Raw genomic sequence first — 22,849 nt, forward strand, 5'->3', positions numbered from 1 at the left:
ATAGAAAGAGTTAATGTGGTTTACCTAATAAGATTTTTAAATACGACTCAATAAAGAATGTAGCATAATGGAAGTGACATGTACTTAATAATGGAAAGGTAAGGGTTTGAATTAGGGATGACCATAGGGTGATTTCAGGGTCGGGGAGGGTTATGCCCGCCCCCGATTCCCGAACCCAAAACTGATCCCTGAACCCGTCCTGATCCCAGAACGGGGATTATTTTACTCCCCCAAACGGGGCACGGGGATCCCCGCGGGGATTCGAAAAATTTCTTAATTTTTTTTCATTTAATAAAAATTAAATTTTAAATAATATTTTTTAATAAAAATATACATAATAAATCATAATATCTACATTTTCTTTAAAATTTAATATTAATGTTTAAACTTAATTTGAATTAATATATATTTCTAGTATAATAATGAACAAAAACAATATTGTTATATTAAAATAATAATACGATAAGGAAACTTAAATGATTTAGAAGATAAGAAATTGAAAATAATAACATATTGTATATATTTCAGTATTTATTTGAGATATTTATATATATATAATATTATTTTTATTTAAAATACGATTCGGGGTCGGGGATCAGGGCGGGAAGACATTAATCCCCGCACCCGCCCCGATCCCCGAATTTTTTACACACATCTCCCCGATCCCCACCCCGTACCCGAAAAAATTTCCGATTCCCCACCCCGTCCGGGGCGGAGATCGGATCGGGGTCCGGCGGAGCGGGCGAAATGCCCTTCCCTAGTTGAATCTTGGTATATACATAAATTCTTTGCTTAAATTATATTGTGTGTCATTTGTGTGATTTTTGAAAATAAAAGGGTAAATTTGTAATTTTACAACCATTAAAATGACTTAATTTGTCCATGGTTGCCCTTTAATATATAGAAGGAGATAATAATAACTAAATATATAGATATAAAAAGTACAACTTTTTTGAAAAATACATTATTGATGAAGAAGATGAAATTTATTTAGGAAAAATAAAAATTTCTTGCATTGTACGGTTGAGAGCTAGTATATTTTGAACAGTTGAAACATGAACACTTCGGTTGGGCTCATTTAGGCCCTAAACAGCGATATACAGTAGGGGATACCTCTGGGTATTAAGTAACCCTGACGGAGAACCAAAAGCTTATTTCTGGCGACCGTCGGCAGAGACAGAATGGAGGTACTTTATTTCCTCACTCTTGTTTTGTACCCTCGTTAAACATGGTATATAATATCCCATCGAAATGTTTAATTATCTTTTCTAACGCTGTTGATTTTTTTTTGCTAATTCAAATATGTATTTTTTTTGGGCAATTTAAACATTAAGTAGTAATATCTTTAAGCAACCCTAACATAATTCAATCGATTTTGAGGTGAATTATGCGCCGAACCTTGATTACAATTGATTCACCACAAATTTTGTGTGTTAATTATGAGTAGTATATACAACATAACTGAGTTCACAATTAATTCACTACTCAACATAACTGAGGAATTCACAATCGGATAGGGAATTGTAAAATCGTATTCCCTCAGTCAGATAGAAAGAAATTTGCGGTCCACTTATATGTACTACTCCTAATTAACACACATAAAATGTGGATATGATGGCTAGTAAGGGAGGAGGATACTTAAATTTAATATCGTAGCGGAAAATGTATAGGACGAGGAAGAACGTGTCCCTGAATGTTATGGTATTATCTTATAATTTACTTACAAAAGATGCTTCACATGCTCATTGCTTGCTATTTTGTTATTTTCATTTCAGGACTCCACTCAAGTGAAACCTAAAAATCCCAAGCCCAAGCGCACCTTTAAATCGGAAAAGGAGTTCCTAGAGTTTACTTTGAAGTATCATCAAGTTATTGCCGAAAGAGATTCCGGTACATCATTTTATTTGAAACTGTATTTGTGTTTTTTTTCAGTCCTTCAGTCTCTTGGTATTAAATAAATAATTAGTGCACATGGATGCAAATCAGTCTTTGTTGTTATAATTACTGTTTAATACTTATTGCAAAATACGGACATACTGATAATCTGTACAGTGCATATTCCAAATTGAATTGTAACATACATTATGTTACTAATTATAAGAATACCCACGCTTTATTCTACAAGAACATGATGTTGACAAATTACAAGCCCACAACAATCTCTTGCATTAGTTACAGTTATATTAGTATGAATCATTCGCTGTATATTATATAGGATGTTAAATTAAAACTTGTTGTGAAGTTAAGAAGTACACAGGCTTCATGTAGCTCGTTATAGATTTCAAGACAAGAACCAGATATATGTTTAAGATATGAATCTTAATTTTATAGACGAGTTTGTGAAAAATGCATTTTAGAATTAGCATTGACAACATGGAATTGCTTCATTGATTCTTTTCGTTGTCCTTTTATGTTCTGCTTTTAATATTTGTATGTATCAATTTAACGTACTAATGATTATTCTTTTCAGCTATATCTGTTCGAGATAAGCTTGAGTCCTTGTGTCGGGAATTACAACGTCAAAACAAAATATTAATGGTGAGTATCCTATATACAGAATTATTGCTTCACCTAATAAAGATGTTTTATGTGTGTGTGTGTGTGTGTGTGCGTGCGTGTGTATAGATATCAGGTTTCTACTTTATACTTTTAGGTGCATGAATTGTGTATTGGTTGCAGTGGAACAACATTGAATAAATTATTTGTTGTTAAGCATCCTTCTGTACTCGGTTATTGGCATTGCTTCACCTAATATACATGTTGTTCGAATAAATAAATCAGCTCAGGTTTCTTTGTTCGACCTATATTTGCATAAATTGTGCTTGTATTGCAATATGAGTCTCGTATTCACTTTCCATCTTCGTGTATATGAGCTCGCCCTTTGGGGTTTGTACTTTGATATCTTATCTTTTCTTTTGTTGGTTTATTTGTTTATGTGTTTTTATACATATCAACATTTAATTACAAATAATAATAGGAGTTCCATGACTAATGTGCACATACTTGCCACTTGCCAGTATATATGCCGCCAGTCCGCAAATGGTTTTTCGGGATAAGATCGTTATATGTACCTTTGTGTGCTCAGTTTTAGATTGATAACACAGATGCTACTACATACATTTCAAAAATGAGTGAGTCATGTGTATATCTTTATGAAATCAATTTGTGGAATCGCCTTGCAGTATCATCTCCCAAGATCTGCAGCCAACTGAATCCCTGAATTAACAATGTCCTTTTCATTGCAATTCTTGTAATTGCACCCAGAAAGTAGGTAGGTTAAGAAAGAAAAAAATAGCTGGAAAATATTAGAGGCTTATCTATATTGGCCTGCCTTGTGAGACTTGTTCTTCTTGGTTAAGTCGTCTTCTCTCTTCTGCAGTAAGAGTTTTATAACCCCGAACCAATTAAGGTTTTATAACAGTTTGCAAGTTTTAGAGTTTTGAAGCTTTTAGACCTTTTATCCTGAAAAAATGTGTTCACATAAAATTCTTATTGAAGCAGGACCTAAAATTAATTAACAGGAAAAGCAAATTCAAATGTATTGGTTTGTGTGGAAACATGTTGCATCTATCAATGGATGATTTGGAACCAAAGACACTAATAGGGGGCAGGTAAACATCCTGCTAAGATGTAACTAAAACAAACTTTTCGATGACATGCTTGCAATTCAGATCCATGACATACGGTTTTCATGATCTAAAGAAACAAAGAGTAATATCAAAGACAATGATGCCCCGATTAAAGACGTGCTTGTTGGTTATTTAATTGAAGGTAACTATGTCTTTAAGGTGGTAATTGAATGTCACGAAAATGAATGATACACGATAATATGGTTACTAATCCTTGTATGTTGAGTTCATTATTCCTAGATTCTTTAGTAAAGTCAAGATGCAAGTGATGTCTTTTGGTGGCGTCCGCATGTTTTTATCTACCCTATTTAGATCCCTGTGTTTGAGGATCATGGCTTTTGCTTACTTCAAAACTCGCATTTGACTTTCCTTTTTTTATAAGTGAGGTTGGAATGATACGTAAGTAACAGAGCAGGGCTACTAAAACATTGTTAATTATCATATATTTTAATCGCTAAGTATTATATATTGTTAATATATTAGTGATTATTTATAGAGTCAAGTTCTATTAAGACCGCGTTTTTGTTGGAGACCTTGGAGACCACTTATGTTCTGCAACTAAAATTTTGCATAAAAATATTGCAAAACGTATTATTTTGCGAATTATGTTCTACAAAGATCATTATTTTTATTCAAAATCTTGAACATCATGCATGTACTATGTAGAACATTAAAAAATGTTTTATCTACGAAACATGTTTAGTTTGCAGAACATTTGTTCAAATTGCAGAACATACACATTATACTTATTAAACTTAAATAATCTTCAACAATTTTGATGAATTAGTGATATTAGAAGAACATACTTCACAAAATAATATATTTCATAGTGTTTTGATTGCAGAACATAGATGGTCTTCGAGGCCTCCGATAAAAACGTGGTCTCCATAGAATTTTTCTCATATTTATAATATATTAGCGATTATTTTAGAAAAAACATACTGTAATTGTTATCTACGAGGAATCTAAATAATTGTTAAAAGTTATATTTAGATCCCTGTTTGGCGATCATGGCTTTTGCTAACTTCAAAACTCGCATTTGAATTTTTTTTAAATGAAATTAGAATGATGCAGAAGTAACAGAATAGAGCTACTAAAAAATTGTTAATTATTATATAAATTGGTAAGTATTATATATTGTTAATATGTTAGTGATTAAATGTTCAAGAAAAAACATACAATAATTGAGGAATCTAGATAATTGTTAAAAGTTATATTCATGTTATTTAAGTTAGATTTGACCTTCAATCAAATTTGAATATATAAACTTATATATCTTAATAATTAAGAAGGATATATTTTGTTTGTACATGTTCTCTGTAAAGATAGATTATATCCGTTACTCTTTTGGTTCTTAAACTTTGTCCTATGTCAATACATTTTACTCCCTCCGTCCCTTTTTAGTTGTCACATTTGACTTTTGACCAGTCAGATTGACCAAAGTTTGACTAAAGTTTATTAAATTTTTTATAATTAAATAAAATAAAAAATTGTATCATTGGAAAGTACATTAAATCTACTTTAATATATAATTTTCAGTTTTTTAAATTAATATAAGAGTAATTTTTAATCTTTGGTAAAAAATTAGTCAATTTGACCAATAAAAATAGAATTGTGACAACTAAAGAGGGACGGAGGGAGAACTTTTTATCAATAATGAAGTTGCTGTATTCATTAGGAGGTATTGTGAGCTTGTTGCACCATTTAAAATATTCATTTTAAGCAAAATGTGTATCTATAACATTTACAGATGAGAGTTGAATTAGTAGCACTATATGAAAATTATTAAAATAAAAATTATGTAATATCTTTTCTACGGTTTCATGTCATCAATCATCCTATTAGCATGTTTGTATTTTACTTGGTAAGGATGCTAGTGAATTGTTGTGAATTGTGATGTGATTCCATTATTAGTCATGATCTTATCTGGATTTTAATAAAAATGGGAAGGGTGTTAATTTTATTATATGGCAATTGATTCTATAGTTCTGCATACCATATTTTAATCCCTTCCAGTCGGTTAAAAGTTCTTTCTTGTGGCGACTGCTTGCATATGTTCTAGTCCTCAAAGAACCAGAATGCATTTTTTTACAATGAGAATTTTATAAAAATGCCATTGATGCATAAAACATACATTTATTTTCTTATAGATATAATATGATAGCAATATTTTTTAAGGTGATAGTTTGGCCCCCTAATTGATAAATGATGTATCATGATAAGCGATGGTGCATTTAAAAAATAATATTTCTACAACATGTTGATATCATGAAGATCCTAATTTTCCAATAAATTGAAAAGGTAAATTGGTCAACAGTGTTCTTATTGCATACCTGAAGATACTGAGTTGTTGCTTGCTATATTGCAGGACGAATGCAAACGAGTGTCAACAGAGGGTCAAAGCTTGAGAGTAGATATGTCAACCAAGTTTCAAGATGCAATTAAGGTTGATATGAACTTCAGTTTGTTTTTGTCACCTACTCGTATCTACAAGTCTTGTTAGATCAAATGTTTGATATATTATTTGATTTAGTTTCTAGAAGTTGTGAGTATAAATAATTTAATAACATTTCGTGGACAGTGTGACATGAGCATTATTCTCTGTAATATCAAAGCCAGGAATCTATTGACTCCCATATAGCTAACTAGCTAGGAACAATGTATATAGATAATAATTCGTTTATGCTCTATAGAAAGTAAATGGTTAATTCGTAAAACCCTCTTCCTATTATATTCCAGAAAGCTCAACAACTGTTGCATTAACCTGTTAGTTGTATGCCATATAATTTTTTCTGAATAATTAAGTTCAATTACGAGTAGTTTTTGAGTGAGATTGCATTTAATTTGTGGTCTTATATAACTTACCCTAAGAGGGTGTCTGATACAAGTTCTAAAGGATTTTGCCAAAATTTTACTGGCCAGGGGATGAAAAGTTGCACAGGCGATTTTTGTGTTATAATTTGCCCTTATTCGGTTTTGACCAAGAAAAGAACATAGGTGACTTGTTTGGAAGTGTCCAACTGTCGAGTATTATACCTAAGCCAATGTCCGTGTGTGTGACGTGGGTACTTTTAGATGAAATAAAGGTTCCCTGTTAAATCTGAAAGGATTTTGGAAGATCGGTCCAAGTTTTTTTTTCGGGGGGGGGGGGGGGGTGGTGGTAAAAATTTGCAATCCAAATTCCTGGTCAAGATTTTAGGTTTTTGGACTTTACTCCTTAGACCTTAGTGCTGCTGATCTCATCTTTCAGATAAAAGCATTTGTGTGTAATTCGTAATGGGAATAGGTAGCATGTGGTCTGGTCTCTACTCCTTAGTGCTACTGATTTCATCTTTCAGGCAAATGTATTTTCTCCCCTTTCTCCAAATTCCTATTTTAGGCTCAATATTTTTTTTTGTGTGATCATGTTTTTTAAAATTTTTCTGAAAAATTAATTTTTTGCTTTAGTTATTCGTAACTGATGTTCCCAATAAAAACTAGGTAGGTAATGTGTAAGTTACAATTTAACAATGCATGTACTTGGCATCATGCTCCCTGGTACAGTTATAGAGTTGAAGAATGGATGCTATGCATTATTACCAAATTCTCAACACCTGAAGGTTCGAAGTGGTCTTGGCATGTTGTCAACTTTCAGTTACATTTCATATTCGATAGGTATAGAAACTAGAGTCAGCTTTTATTACGGAGTCTTAAGATGCATGATATACCTTTAGATATGCAGGTTATAGGTGACCTATCCCTAAATTGTAGCCTTGCGAACACCCTTGTTCTCTTGTTTATTAGGAGGTGGATGATTCGAGCCTCAGTGGAATGTAGACGTGTGTATTTGGATCTTTATAATTGATCTTTACCGAAATAAGAAATAATAATTGACAATCTAACTTGACATGCTAAAGTATAAATTTATGAATAACTAACTAGTTCTGTAAAGGCAGATAATATTTGGAAAGATATTAAGGCCGAGAAAAGATATAGTCACAGTTCATGATTCATGTTAGGCTCAAATCAGAACATCTTAATAATTCAGGAAAAGGTTGCCTAACTTGCATGTCAATAGATGGAAGAGAAACGATATAGATCTTGTAGCTGACAAAGTGGAAATTTACTCAGTATCCAAATGTGTCCCTTAATATTTTATGCACAAATAATTACCTAATCTTGTAGTGAAGTTGTAGATATTATTGTTAAGTGTAGTGATGAGCACATTTTAATATATTCCTAAAATTGGTACCAGTTCGCAAATTTTTAAAGGGAATTGCTATATGCTACTTTTGCGGAAGATGATGTTTCTTGTTTAACGAGTACAATTAAATTTAAATATTTAAGAATAATATGACCATATCATATTCAAAACCTTCTCTTTTGCAAAGTTCATAAAAAATGTTTCTTATATTTACATTTATCTGTTATGCACTTTCCCTCTGTCGTCCTGCCTGCCTGAGACTTATGATCTCTTTATGACGAAATTTTATCTTATCTTTTTTTGTAGGAAATAGGCAATAAGCTGGAAGAGCAAAAAGATGAATCACTGACTCAGCTAAGGGAAAATGAGATGTAAGTTCAAAAATATGCTGAAAGTGTAGTCTAATTCATACTGCAGTACATGGAAGTTTATAATAATAAATATATACTGTGCTGGATGATTCGTGATCTGTTGAAAAGTTGTTCCAGTCTTTGTATCTCGTATCTTTTGACAGTTAAGCTATTTTAAAAAAATGAATTGGTCCATCAGGATCTTGTGCTACCAAAGTTAATGACTTGTCACGGCTTTCACTTGCATTTCTGTTACGACTGTCAGTAATCATTACACATTCATTTAGCAAAAAAAAGTATAAAGATATTTGGAAATGCACCATAGGTCAATAAATTTTTTTCGTATATCCTGGGAGAATGGCATTCATTGTGGCATTCTTGCTATTTTCTATTTTAATAAGCTGACTAATTGGAAGCAGAAGACTGACATTTCATCATTCTGTCAAAACTGTTTAGGTTGTATACAAATTAACCATGTAGGTCTTGCAAAACACACTCTAAAGTGGAGAAGCTCTGTCTTCCACCTTTCCTTGTGATAGTGTAGCCAAGATGGTTTGTGTAGAATCTGACTGTTGTGTAAAAAGCTAAATAAGGAGCTAGTAATCTTTTATGTCATTCTGTTTTTCCTATTTCTGTCTTTGAGATAAGCATTAGTCCTTTTTTAAGATCTGTTTTTGGGGTTCATGATAAGAATCCCTCAGAAATACAAATTTGAAAAAGTCTATACTTATTTCGAAAAGTTGCGCTTAACCACCGTTAGTTTGAAAATAACGGAATATTGCATTCTCTGCCAAATTTTCCTTCAAAACTTTCTCTAGGTCATATTAGATGGATCACTACAAAGACTTTCCTATACTCAGAATAAAATCCTAAATTTATCACACCTGTGCCCTCTTCTCTCCCACTTGCAATTCCTTGCAAACAAACACACACTCACACACACACACTGCATGTGTGCATGTGCTTCACTCCTTATATTATATCTAAATCAGTCCCAAAGTTTACTTTGAGGCATTTGCTGCAGAATGCTGTCTGTTCAATTAGCAGCTCACCACAATAGCGCACATGTATGCCATCTGTTGTGAGATATTTAATTCCTAGGGATCATTTGATGATTTTTACTGGGGTTTGAAAGCTATTTTATTTTGTAAGCATATATATATATATACATACATGTAACTCAATGAGGTAACAGGGGAGAAAAGAGCCGTTGGTTTTTTTCCTTCATATTACTCCTGGTAGTTATTATTCAACCCCCTCTAACTCTAACAAGTCCTTTTGTAGAAGGATAATAATCCCCTCACTGCAATTCCATGTAAAACAGGCATATGATTAAATAATTGAGAGGACAATAGTCCAATCCCATGATTATCCCTCAAAACAAACACGGGATATGATAACTTAAAGGATTATAGTCCAATGGCTGTTTCTGGGGGTAACTCCAATATCTGAGCAACTAAGTAAATTTGAATCATAACCGTTGATTATTTGTATAATCAAAATGGCACATTTATAGTTTAAAACAAATCGACAATAAACTGATGTCCACGTACACTACATTCACCAAGTGTTTTGAAATCTTTTATGTTGTACATTTTCCTTTCACATGTGTTTAATTTCCTTTCATAGCCGTTGATTATTTGTATAATCAAAATGGCACATTTGTAGTTTAAAACAAATCCACAATAAACTGATGTCCCACCAAGTGTTTTGAAATCTTTAATGTTGTACATTTTCCTTTCACATGTGTTTAATATTTTCGCTGTATTTAATTGTTTTTATGTTTTTTAATTTCCTATATCATGTATCTTTTTGTGTAGGAATTATGTAAATTTGAAATTTCATGCATGTATTTTTAAATTTTCTTGTATATTATATTTATTATTTTATTTTATATTTTTTATCTTTTGCAGTTTTATGTGTTAAGTATATTTTTTTAAGCTATACTCCCTCAGTCCCACCGGATTCTTTACATTACTTTTCGGCACGCTTTTCAATACGCATTTAAAGTATAGTTCCATAATATTTTTAATTTTTTTTTCTGAATAAAATTTTTATGTTTAAACTTTTATTCAAAAAAAAATTTAAAAATAATATTATGAAACTATACTTTATAGAAGTCTCGAAATACGTGCAAACAGTGAACGTAAACAACTCACCGGGACGGAGGAAGTACATTTTATTGTGCCCCATAATTTTTATGTTTACCTTCTATTACCTGTTCAATAATTGTTTTATGTTTTCAGTTTTATTCTTGTGTCCTAACTTTTGCATGTTCTCTAATTTGCTGCATCATAAATTTTTTTGTGTCCCGTAATTTTTTATGTTCTATAATTTTTTGTTTAATGTATGGTATTCTTTATGTTTTGTGCTCTTTCTTTTTTTCTAATTTTCTATTTATTTGCATATTGTGTTTTTTGAAAATATATACTGTAATTTATGTTCTGTAAAATTATGTTGGTATGTTATATTTACAGATGTATATAAATTTTGTTGTGAGATTGATATAAACTTGATAAATTGTAAATGAAAACAATAAAGAAAAACAATGAAACCAAACAGGACGTAGTTAGGTAGTTTGTTTACTAAACGGATGTTACATTACGTCATACATCATGTCTCGTATCATACAAATGCTCTTTAGTTACTCGGTTACCCAGAAAAATGAATTACCATTTGATCACCTCTCTATAGTCCAATCCTAAACTTATTACTCAAAACAAACATGGGATATGATAATATAAAGGATTAAAATCCATTGGATTATTAATGATGGGATTATTATACCCAGATACCCAGATAATAATCCTGGGATTCTAATCCCTCGAAACAAACATGGCCGAAGTTATACTTTTGCTTAACTCCTAAATCTGAGGGATGCAACATGCAAATTACACAGAATATTCAGCCACATTCTCCCCGAAAGCTGTTGTTACCACAACCACAGACGTAGCTTTGCCAGGTCTAGAGTGTTTTTGGTTTAACATTGGTGGGTATGGTTGTAACTTGTAAGTGAACTACGGGAGGACAGAGCTGAATGGTAAGTTTACTACAGGAGGACAGAGCTGAATGATTAATTTATCTATATCTTTTAATTGTTTAACTTTGTCTCTTATAAGAGCAAACAGCATGAAGGATATTAGGAGTTATCCAGATGTGCATTGTTAGGATTTAGTCATTTAGATGCACAATTGTAATCTTCACTCGTGCCATTTTAAACACTAATATATCTTTTATTAAGCTGCTAATCAGCGTCAAGTATCTCTCTGCTTACAGTTGCAGCTATCATAGATTTTATTTAAGTTATCATTATGCGGATCTTCGTTTTATGAACTGAGTACCAAATTTACTTTTAGTTTATAAAAGTACCTTCATATTTAGTTTTGAATTATACGAAATTATCCTTGGCTCTGGGCTTGGTTCGTATCTGACATCTTCTCTGAATGGAACTCCTGCCTCAATTTCCTCATGAATCTAAAGTATGCCGAAGTTCTTTCAATAAAGTTAATGAGATAAACCTAATCCCTACCCTGATGATCAATAATATTAAAATTCTTTTGAATGATTCAAAATATGTGCATGATTTTTTAGGTTAAAAGTCAAGTTGAAGCATCTTGCAGATCAGTATGCTCTTACTGAACAACAATATACACAAAAGGCAAGCCCCCTTGTTTAGGGTTTAAATTTCACAGTTCTGCTTCAGGTCTTTGTTTCATTTTCTGAGTTTGGCGCTTGACTGTGCAGTTGAAGCAAAAATCACTGGAACTTCAGATTGCTGATATAAAAGTTCAGCAGCATGAAGGAAAACTGGTCCATGAACAATCTCAGATCAAATTGTATGCTGAGCAAGTGTCACAATTATTGGCCACCGAAAAGGATTTGAGGTTGCAATTGACAGCTGATGGAGAAAAATTTCAGCAGTTTCAGGTTAATAAATCTGGCCACCTCAACTTATCCTATTTGGCATGTAAGCGGAGACCTGATTAACTATTTCCATTATATTATCTCATTTAGCATGTACGAGTAATTGTTTTTCTCAGTCAAAGGCTTTAAACTCAACTTCCATGCATTTTATAGTACCTCCATACTAAATCAGATTCTAGGTTTGTGTTCTATTGATAAAGAATATTCTATTAATTGTGTTGACATTTACACATCAATGGAAGGTAATTTACTTTTCAAGTTTTCTACAAAATGCTTTAATGGCCATGTTTTAAGTTTTAAAAGTTTCGCATGACATTACAACTTTATAGTAATTTTTTCTCTTCGAACTCGAAACTTCAAAGGACTGGGAATATTAAGTTGTATGTCCCTATTTTAGAGCTAATAATTTCAGTCATTAGGCATCGGTCGTGCCAGTGCACATGTTGTAGTATTTAACTAGTTGATGAAACAGTAGGATAATAACTGCCAACAACTTAGCTTTTCTATCAGAATCTCCACCCGTCTGATATCCTTCTCTGTATGTTGAATCTCATATGCCTGTTCTTCGTATATTTTACAGGAAGCTTTGACGAAAAGCAATGAGGTGTTTGAAACATATAAGAAAGAGATTAAGAAGGTATTTGATTTCCTTCCGAGGTTTCTGTTCCTACTTCTACGTCTACAGGGTGTTCCTATTTTTTAAAAATATTAATATATGTTAAAGCAACTGACAGTTCCACTTTCTTGTATTTTTGCTAGATGGAAAAATCCATAAATGAATTCAAAAAGGAAAATGCATTTCTAAAGAGCAAATGCGATAAGTCTGACGTTACACTTATAGAACTGGTCGAAGAGGTAATCTCTGCTTGCATATTGTGTACTGTCTCAGGACAGATCTCATGATTCTTGATTTTTGTAAACTATAAAAAAATCCGAAACTTTTAATACGGTTCGGGTTATACCTGGCAATCCTGTCCTGTTGTCCACTTTCGCTTAGTGTAAAGTCGCATGTTCCAAGTCCAACACGAATCCTTCTTTTTTTAAAAAATAAAAATAAATTGGATAGTCGCACGAACTTAACACGAATTATCTTTTTGTACAAAAAACATGGCTTGAAAGTCAGGTTTCCTAATCAAAATTTTCATCAGTTTTGTGTTGTGTACAAAATTGCCTGTTGTAGTTCTTGATTTTACTTTTTTGTAGTCAGGTATCTATGTTGGATGCTTCCCTACATAGTACATACTATAATATCTATCTCGTGTGTTTGCTAGGACTTATGAATAACAAAAGTACAAAAAAAACTATATTTATTGTCCACAACCCTATTCCACTTCATACAGCGTGAGTTTTTATGGCTCACCCAAAAATAATAAATTTTTTTCAAATCTAAAGAAATAAATTTTGTAGGAAGGTATAAGTTATAATAAGCTGCTGATAAATGGTATAGTACAAAGGTGGTGGTAATTGCTGTGTCCTTGGGGCAGAAAACTCTCACAAGAGATATTCAGAAAAACAATAAACGATTCTCAATATAATCAGCTTTGCAGAAGCACAAGTAGTGAAGTCCTATTTATGATTAAAACAATCTTCTTTCCTATAAACCCCAAATTCTAAAAAGATAGTTGCTAAAGATAATTGAATAAAATAAAACATGCTGTATGAATTTCTAATTAATTGGCTGTCCTGCATCAATGAAAGAGCCTATTGTCCCTACCCAGATGCTGCGAAGTTAGACGCAATCAGTGCCTGGACCATGAGGGTGCTGAGTAGATAATAAATGGTTAAAGGAGGGAGGGGGCGGGGGACTGGGCACTGATTATATGATAACATCCTGTTTAGTATCGTATTTAGACCCCTTCCCCCTCTGTATTTTAAAATTACTTGTAGATCACTTGCCGAAATGGTTTCGCAAATTAAATTTTGTCAACTGCTTAAAAGATGTGGCCCATAAATATATTGATGGATGTTGAACCATTTAATACAACAGTAATTAATTCTCTTTACATTATACAACTAATAAAGATGTTATTTTCTTTCCACACCTATTGTGTATGTACAGAAGCAGTTTACAATTAATTTTGTTCATTTTGAGCAGCGCGAGTACTTGAAGAAACAGTTGGAGAAAACCAAGAATCAGAAAGAGAAGCTTGAATCTTTATGTCGGTCTCTTCATGCAGAAAGAAAGCAAACCCAGACAGCAGAAAACAGCTCTGACCCTGTCCAGGATTAAATATGTTCTGGTTTGCATTCACACAGATAAAACCATGCTGCCATGTGTGATGGGGACACAACTGCTAAGTAGTATTTGTGTTGTATTCATCTATTCTAGTTTTTGGATTTGAAACAGCAGTCTTGATTTTGAAATTACTGATATCACACTATGAGAAAAAGCCACTAATTCTATAAGCAGAGATAAGGTTTGTGTAATCGGTTTGGTGAGTTTAGTCATGATTTTGAATTCCAGAGTAAGATTGTTTGGCCGTGTCTTTTACATTAGCTACTACCGTATTACTTAAAATATGGTTGTGTACTTGTGTTACTAGTGTGTTCTTCAGTATGTATTGTAGTAAACCCTTTTCTGATGGAGCGACAATTTTGAAGTTTATATCAACAAATTTGAGACTAAAATTGAATGTTCGGTGAGATGAGAACGCTGACACGGCAGACTGATACATACAAATGAGCTGAAATATTTTACTTTGTGAACATATATTACTCAGTTCAGCTCAATTGAGCAGCTATGCTATACGTTTTAGTTTTCATAGGGAACTTTCCTGCGCGCTTCGTGTGCTAGCCAAAAATATTATAATTTTACTATTTATTATGATTATCGCTAAATAAATTAGTTTATCATTTATTTTTATGTTTTGTATATTTTATTTTTCGATGAAAATTAAGGTGTCAAGTTTAGAAAAATGTCTCTCAAATAACATTGTCACGATTAATTGCAATATGATGTTGGTTAAATTTTTTGTTGGAAATATATAATAAAAAATAAATATTTCAAGTTAAATAATACCATGAATTAATTAATGTGGGTTATAAATTAAACTATTAAAAAATGTATTGATCGCAAATTGTGTCCAAATTAAAATACAATTGAAACGTCTCCTATTCTTTTATCAGGCTTCAACACCAAAAAGTTTCGGTTATCATTTTATAGTACAACTATAAAATAACCATTATTTTAATATAAAATGGAGGTAATATATATTGTTAGTCACCTCATTCTATTACTTCATATTCTATATCTTACATTACATCATTGATTTTTATTCACATCATAAGGTAGTGTATATGATAATTTTGTGTATATTTTTAGGTTTGTTGAACAGTAGTAATGAGTTTGATTAAATAATTATTCTAATATGATTCAATTCATTCATGCATTTTCTTCATAATATAAAACTAATTTGCTATTAAGTAATCATATAGTGAGTTGATATTTAACGATGAAAATGAAACATTCTAGATCAGAAATGAAAATTAGGGATTGAGCCTGAGTTGAAAATGTATTTAGCCTCAAATGTTACAATCATATATTTGATAAATCCATATAATACTTAAATGCACAACAAACATTCTGTAATACAACCTGTACTTATAGTACTAAAGTTCTCTTTTTGTTCTTGTGTGTATATGAAAATTGAACGCTTAGATGTTACACAATCCATTAATGTTCTTATCCTTATAATAAAGATAATGATGTTCTGGTAATAAAAATTTACCTGCATATTCTTTTATTCTCAAGCAATATTCTAACTTGATAGTAAAAGTTTGTAATATTTATATTTTTTTATAATGAATAGATAAACAAATACTTTTCATTTAGTTTATAATTTTCATTTTTTTATAATGAATAGATAATCAAAAATAATTATTGTGAGAAATAATCATAGAAAAACACTAATACGTAGAATTCCGTAAAAGATGTAAATCCCAAATTTTGATCAAAGTGCTTATGTAAGACAATTGACACAACTCCCCTGTATCAGGCGTTTGCCCCAAAAAAATTGATTTTTCATTTTCTACCACAAATACAACTACATAATATCACTTCAATCATAAATGAAGATAATATGATTATTGAGATTGCTTATTCTATTATTTCATCATAATATCATCAGATGAAATTTTTTCTTATATTTCTTTCTCAATATTTTTGAAATTAAAACAAAATCAAAATAAAAATTTTATTGACGGCTTCTCGGCATCGTCTTCGACGACGTCTCGTATTTTACAACTGAAATGGTATAATAGAGAATATACAATAATTTTAAAATTGAAATTAAATAAAAAAATAATATGTATTAACAGTTTCTCGGTGTCTTCTTCAATGAAGCATCGTGTTCTGCACTAAAAAGGTATAATAAAGGATATACAATAATTTTTGAAAACTTACTTATAATTTTGATATAGAGTATAAGTATAAAATATGTCTATTTCATAAACACGTCTGAATTAAAAAAGAATGTGAAATTAGTAGTGCGCAATTTTGATTATTAAATTTTATAAAAATCTGATCAAATTAAATTTTTACTTATATTTCGTTCTCAATACTCGGTGTGAATAAAAAACATTTATGGCCTTGATTTCCTTTTGGCCAAATGAAATTCTCTTCCAACAAAAAGTACAGGGCATGGGTTAAAACGGTCTTCTATTGTAATTGCTTTAGCAAGAAACTCGAGTTAGACAGAATTCAAAATTTGATTTCCTTATTCTGATGTGTCAGGATCTTCTTACTCTTTTCACCGGACAATTAATCTCCCAATCCCACGCTTAGATTCATAGATTCAGAAACACCAAAAATCATTCAGGATGCACTCTCCTAATAGGTCAAGTCTACAATTTTACCAGCTCCAAGACCTTGCGTTTTTACTGGTATATTAATAGCACAAAGTTATATCTGATTCAGACGCATGTCTCTTAACAACTTGCCGCAGAGTATATTTTTACAAATATACGGATTCAACACTTCATTAGAACTTGGTTGTTGAATCAAAAGTTGCTCAGTATTCCTAGCTGTAATCCTCTGAGACTGAGATATCGACAAAAAGTACCTGATGAGCAATATATACCTGATAATTTTTATCCACCATCTTAAATTAAAAAGATTAGACTTGACAAAATATGCACGTGTGAGATAATAAAGAAAAGAACCCATATTTCTTATATATTCTATTTACTGTAATTGATAGCATATTAATAAGTAAAGAAAATCATTACCTTTAATGTTTAGGGAAATGACAGAGAAATATATAAAATAATCGGAAAAAGCTGGGAGTGATACAATGGGATCTAGGGCATTGTCTTGGTTGCACATAAACCATAAAAATTCTTTATCCAGACCCACTTCCATGTGCCCATCTAGTATAGGCTTCACCAGCAGCATCACGGGTCCATATTAATCTCAATCTATTCTATATAATGTCCACACACCAAAACCTAAAAATTTATTAAAACAGTATTGAAGATGGAGATAATGGTCCGAGAGAGGGTGATGGCCAAAAATACTTTTTTTTAGAAAATGTAACAGGAATACCCGTTTTTGAAAGATATGGCCAAAAATACATTTCTAATACGCATTTCAAAAGTGGGTAAGGCTATTACGCATTTGACAAATGAGTATTATTTAAAAAAAACAAAAAAAACAAAAAAAAATTAAAAAAAAAATAAAATCATGATACGCATTCCTGACATGCGTATCATGCTTTGCAAAGGCATGATACGCATCTCAAGAATGCGTATCCATAATTATTATTTTTTTAATTTTTTTAATTTTTTTTATACAAGTTACCCATTTCTAAAATGCGTATTAGTAATACCCAATTTTAAAATGCGTATTAGGTAGGTATTTTTGGCCAAACATTCCAAAAAATGGTATTCTTGTCACAAAGTTTAAAAAAAGAGGTATTTTTGTCATTTTTTCTCCGAGAGATTGTCGCTTAACCCCTACATAGAAATATTAAAAAAACAATTATGATAGTACAGTAAAACTATAATTGCTTGAAGAGTAATATAGGATGGGAAAGGACTGGTTATCTTTGTTTAATGTATCCTTCTTATTGGGTTGCTCTGTTTCAATGTTACGCATTATGGGTGGTGAAATTTGCGAAGCAGGGAGTTGGAATAAAAGTTTTTTTATTTTTGGGTTCTGGATCGTGACAAAAGTATCAGATAACGTGTAAAGTTAAACAATATACTTAAAAAATTATTTCAAAACATGATAGCAGAGGAAAATTTTAGTGTATATAATTAAATCCTAATGAGTCTGCATATTACGGTTAATGGTAGTTTACAGCACAATCACAACAAGAAAAACATACCAAATTTAGGCGAACACATGACATTAGGATTTATGTTTTCATTTAACCCTGTAGGCGAAGCGAATTTCGCAGCTTTGGTACCACTGTCAGGTGTATGAGTATGTTTTTTCTGGATACCTAATGGAAAACATAGTTGTCTTTATAGTTAGCACAACAATTAAGCGCATATAAGCCACAAAAAAATTACAAACCACTGTGTGTTGATGATGGCAACAATGGTCCGAGAGAAAGTCGCTTAACTCCTATAAAAAATGGTTAAAAGATACAATTATGATAATACAATAGAACTCCAATTATTTGCAAAGTAAAATAGGATGGTAAATGACAGGTTACCCTTGTTTAATGTATCAATCTTTTTCTGTTATTTACTAACAATGTTACGCATGGTAACCTAACAAATAAAGGATACAATTGAATCCATAATTAAATATTTATAAAGGGTTATGAGAGGTTTGCGTACCAAGAAATAAAAATATCACTGATCCTTTCGATAACTAAAATTCATCATCAGTAATACAGCAAAATTAAGGGCTAGTGCAAACTAAAACCCAATGTTTAGCCACAACAATAAGGTCAATAACTGACTTTTAATTTACATACAGACTGCACCCATGACCTTGATTCATGGTGGCTGAATGAGGCCTCCAATTACATAGTATAAAATGTTATAAATTTGATAGATGTATATAGCTTCGCAAAAGAATTTACTTGGATGTTGTTTGTTCCAATCCTGAATGCATTCATTCCCCGTCGTTTTCTATATTCTATAACCAATTGAAAATAAGAAATTTATAGTTTTCCATTGTCCACAACCCTCTATATATAATAGTAAAAAAAAATTAGCCACAATACTGGGCACCAAAACTTGAGGCTCTTGGATCTTAACTTTGTTGTTTTCAACAGTTTTAAAACATACAAAAGCATGATATGCACCCAAGGACCATCCAACAAATGAGACTTGATTATGGACTAATTAAACATAAACGAATATAACGAAAATAATTGAGTGAATATAACGAATATAAAAATTTCTCAAGGGTTATCAAAGACCCAAATAAAAGCAAGCTTGAGGTTTCTAGACCTAACAGTCTCAAGTATCTCATACATCTCGACAATTTGACATTTTAAATAGATGACCTCTGGTCCCTGCTTTTATCAAAGCAATGAGCTGCATCAAATAGACCTTCCTGGTAAAAATGATCCATGATAATCTGATAGAGTATGTGAATGTCAAATTCATCATTTCTTTACACCTTGGATATTCCAGGATTAAAAGCGTCATCAATGCATTTTGAGTAATGTTAAGGTTTTTACACCCAACTCCTTTAATGATGCTTCTAACTGATTCTGTGGGCTTGATTATTTCATTTTTTTATGTGCAGCAAGCAAGTATAGGCTTCTGATCAACAGAGGTATTGGAATTTTTTGAAGATAACAACTCAACAGAAATATGATTCCATCAATTAACTTACTTTTTTAACACATGAGTCGGGGAAAATTACAGACATTAAAACTATAAATTCAAACAACCATGGTACATGTTATCATCAGTTAATGTGTATGCGTATTAGCTTGTAGGAACGTGTTAGTCCCTTAACAATATGACAAAAATTACAGAAGGGGGGTTGAATAGAATTCTTGAAACTTTTTCTTGAAATAAAATGTTCTAACTCAAATATAAATATAAGTGTATTGATTAGCACAATGCAGAATAAAAACTTAATTGAATCAAAACACAAGTAATTAAAAATAAGAGTCTTTAAAAACTTTCTGGTGGATTTGAATGATTCCACTAGAGATATATATTATATATCAAGAGAACCCTGTGTGCAAAAATGCTCATAACCGCTTACAACAATTGAACTTCTAAGACTACAAAGAAATGCTAAGAATCCTGCTTACAAATATTTCTCTGCTTTCTTCCTTAGATCGATAGTGTCTTAGTTGCTACTACTTGGTTTATATATATCACCAAGATTACAAAGTAATAAGACAAGATAATAAAACAAAAACTATCTAGTCTATTACAATGCTACTTCATTACTCTATTCCAGCATCTTTGAATATCTTCATAATAGCATGGAAATGGCAATGCTTCTTTGTTCTCGAAAACCCAGTTGAATAGGCTACCACACTCCATTTGCATCCACTCGACGCATGTGACTATGTTGTCACTGTCAACATATATTTGAATTCTTTATACGTCGGGTTCATGATCATCCGTCGAGTTATTGATCATCCGTCGGGTTGTCTATTTGATCATCCGTCGACTTCATTGCAGGTTATCTGTCGGGTAGCAAACTGGCACTTGACTTCATTTCATTTATGCAGAATTACAAGACATCATTTATGTACAACTAATCAACCTATTCTGCATATCTAGTTAAAGTCAACATGACTTGAATACTACATACAGAATCTATACAATGGTGAATGCAGAAATATGCTACAGACTTATTGTTATATTAGCTACTCACTCGATGAATAATAAATCATCATCCGTCGGGACTATAATGAGTCATCCGTCGGGACTATAAATCTTATCCATCGAGTGCTACATTATTTCACTAAGTAAGATCTACTAAGGTGTTTTGTTCATGAAATCATCAAGTACACAACATATACACAACAATCTCCCCCAATTTATATCTACTGGAATTGTAGCCATAAATTAAGAGATACTTGATGATAACAAAACACCCTAAAAATATAACTTTAAGAGAAAGTAGATATTACTGAAAAGTGCTTCAATTAACAAAAATGTACAAAGTTTTGCTCACAGTCATTTTTCAAGATGCTCCTCTAGCCTGAGCAGATTTGTCTAGTTTCTTGAAGGTCTGGATCGCTTTCCAAGCTTTCTGTTGTTTTCCTTAATCTGATTTTGGAGCTGCCTGTGGAATTCCAGTTTATCATATTCTGAGAGATTTAGCTTTCCTTGCATTTCCAAAAGAGTCTCATTGCTAGAGATGCTCAATTGGTCTTCTAATCTGAAGAATATTCTCACACCTTTTTCATCTATGAACTCCATCAGCCAGTAGGGCCTTAGATGCATTCTTCTCCTTGTGTAAGGGATGATTAGAGTCTTTGGGAGTGCATCTTTAGCTCTAACACTCCTTAGTTCTTCAATCTTCTTCAATACTAATCTTCTTGTAGTAATGTTGAACCCAAAGTTCTTCTTGAAGGATGAATAAACTTTAATCAGTACAGCTTGGCTTTCTTGAAGGATCCTGTTAAGAGGCCACTGAATCTCATTTCCTCTTTTGTACTTGAACACTAACCTTTCAGGTAGGTTTCTGTATGCATCAATTCCTCTCACTTCATCTAGTTCATCCAGATAGAGGTTTAGATCAGAAAATTCTTTGATGTCACACAAGTACAGATAGTCTCCCTTACTGACTTTAGATTGAGATTTGACTTGAGATTTGGATTTGAGAGGTGACAACTTCACTTTCTTGACTGCTCTTGACTTTGTTCTTTTTGGCTTGCTAAGGATTGGTAGATTGAAGTCAGGAATTGATATGCTCTCCCATTCTATTGGCTCATCCTTGGGCACAATAGGTTCGCCATGTATATTCCTGTAGGGATCCACCACCCTGATATCTTCAAATACCACAGAGGGCTTTGATGCTTGAGTTGTAGATGGTGTGGATTCCTTAGGAAATTGATCTTCCAATTCCTTGTCAATAATATCCAGTTTCCTTTTAGTTCTTTTAGCCAATTCCTTCTTTCTTGGAGATTTCTTCTGTTGTTCAACTTGCTTCTTTGATTCAATAGCTTCAGATGGTTGAGAAGGAATTTATTGTGATGAATTTACAGCATGTAGCTTGGCCAAGATAACAATTTGCTCTTTCTTTTATTTACTCTTTTTAGCATCCAGAGCAGCTTGCTTCTTTTCCTGCTTCAATCTAGCATTTTCTTCTCTCTTTGCTTAAGCAAATTGAGGATGTCCAGCCACCACACAAATTTCTTTCCCATTTTTGAAAATCTTGGCAATTCTCCTTTTGGAAGCTGAATCAGCTGGATCTTTGTATAAAGCCATTGACCTTGACAGAAGCTTCTTCTCATCAGGCTTAGGTGTCTCATACACAGTGTCCAAAGGGTTCTTCAATGATGATTTTGAGTAGTTTACCCTTGATTTAAGAATTATTTCAGCCTTTGGAGATTTGATGCAGGAAGATTGTCCTATTTCCAGATAGTTCATGCTCATCTCATTCACACTAATTTGCTTGAGTTGAGAGTGATGGATGGCTGACTTAACTGGCTTCTTGACAAGTTCAAACTTCTTCTGTATTTTCTCATCAATCTTCTCTCAGTTGACTAAACTCAACTTTTCCTTATCAGCTGCTCTTAAATTGGCTGCTGCTGCATTGATCAGATCTATACTATCTGTAACTGATGGCTTTGAGATAGTAATTGAAGGTACAATTACTTTACTGA

The 22,849-nt window shown here is 32.2% G+C and overlaps 1 protein-coding gene across 1 annotated transcript; it reads left to right on the plus strand.

Annotated features, from left to right (window-relative positions):
* Nucleotides 1–1,022: 1,022 nt before the first annotated feature.
* On the plus strand, nucleotides 1,023–14,577 carry LOC141672243 (uncharacterized). The gene is made up of 10 exons (XM_074478800.1): nucleotides 1,023–1,187; nucleotides 1,776–1,890; nucleotides 2,471–2,538; nucleotides 5,998–6,075; nucleotides 8,119–8,183; nucleotides 11,754–11,820; nucleotides 11,907–12,089; nucleotides 12,667–12,723; nucleotides 12,846–12,941; nucleotides 14,182–14,577. The coding sequence occupies exons 1-10, from the start codon at nucleotides 1,182–1,184 to the stop codon at nucleotides 14,314–14,316; spliced, it is 870 nt and encodes a 289-aa protein (XP_074334901.1). The 5' UTR covers nucleotides 1,023–1,181; the 3' UTR covers nucleotides 14,317–14,577.
* The last annotated feature ends 8,272 nt before the right edge of the window (nucleotides 14,578–22,849 follow it).

This window comes from Apium graveolens, chromosome 7 (genome assembly GCF_009905375.1).
Source record: "Apium graveolens cultivar Ventura chromosome 7, ASM990537v1, whole genome shotgun sequence".
Lineage (NCBI taxonomy): Eukaryota > Viridiplantae > Streptophyta > Magnoliopsida > Apiales > Apiaceae > Apium > Apium graveolens.

Excerpts from the sequence above, each read along its gene's own strand:
- LOC141672243 (XM_074478800.1), top strand. Across the intron at positions 12,724-12,845 it reads ATAAGAAAGAGATTAAGAAG|ATGGAAAAATCCATAAATGA; the intron begins GTATTTGATTTC and ends TATTTTTGCTAG. Across the intron at positions 12,942-14,181 it reads TTATAGAACTGGTCGAAGAG|CGCGAGTACTTGAAGAAACA; the intron begins GTAATCTCTGCT and ends CATTTTGAGCAG.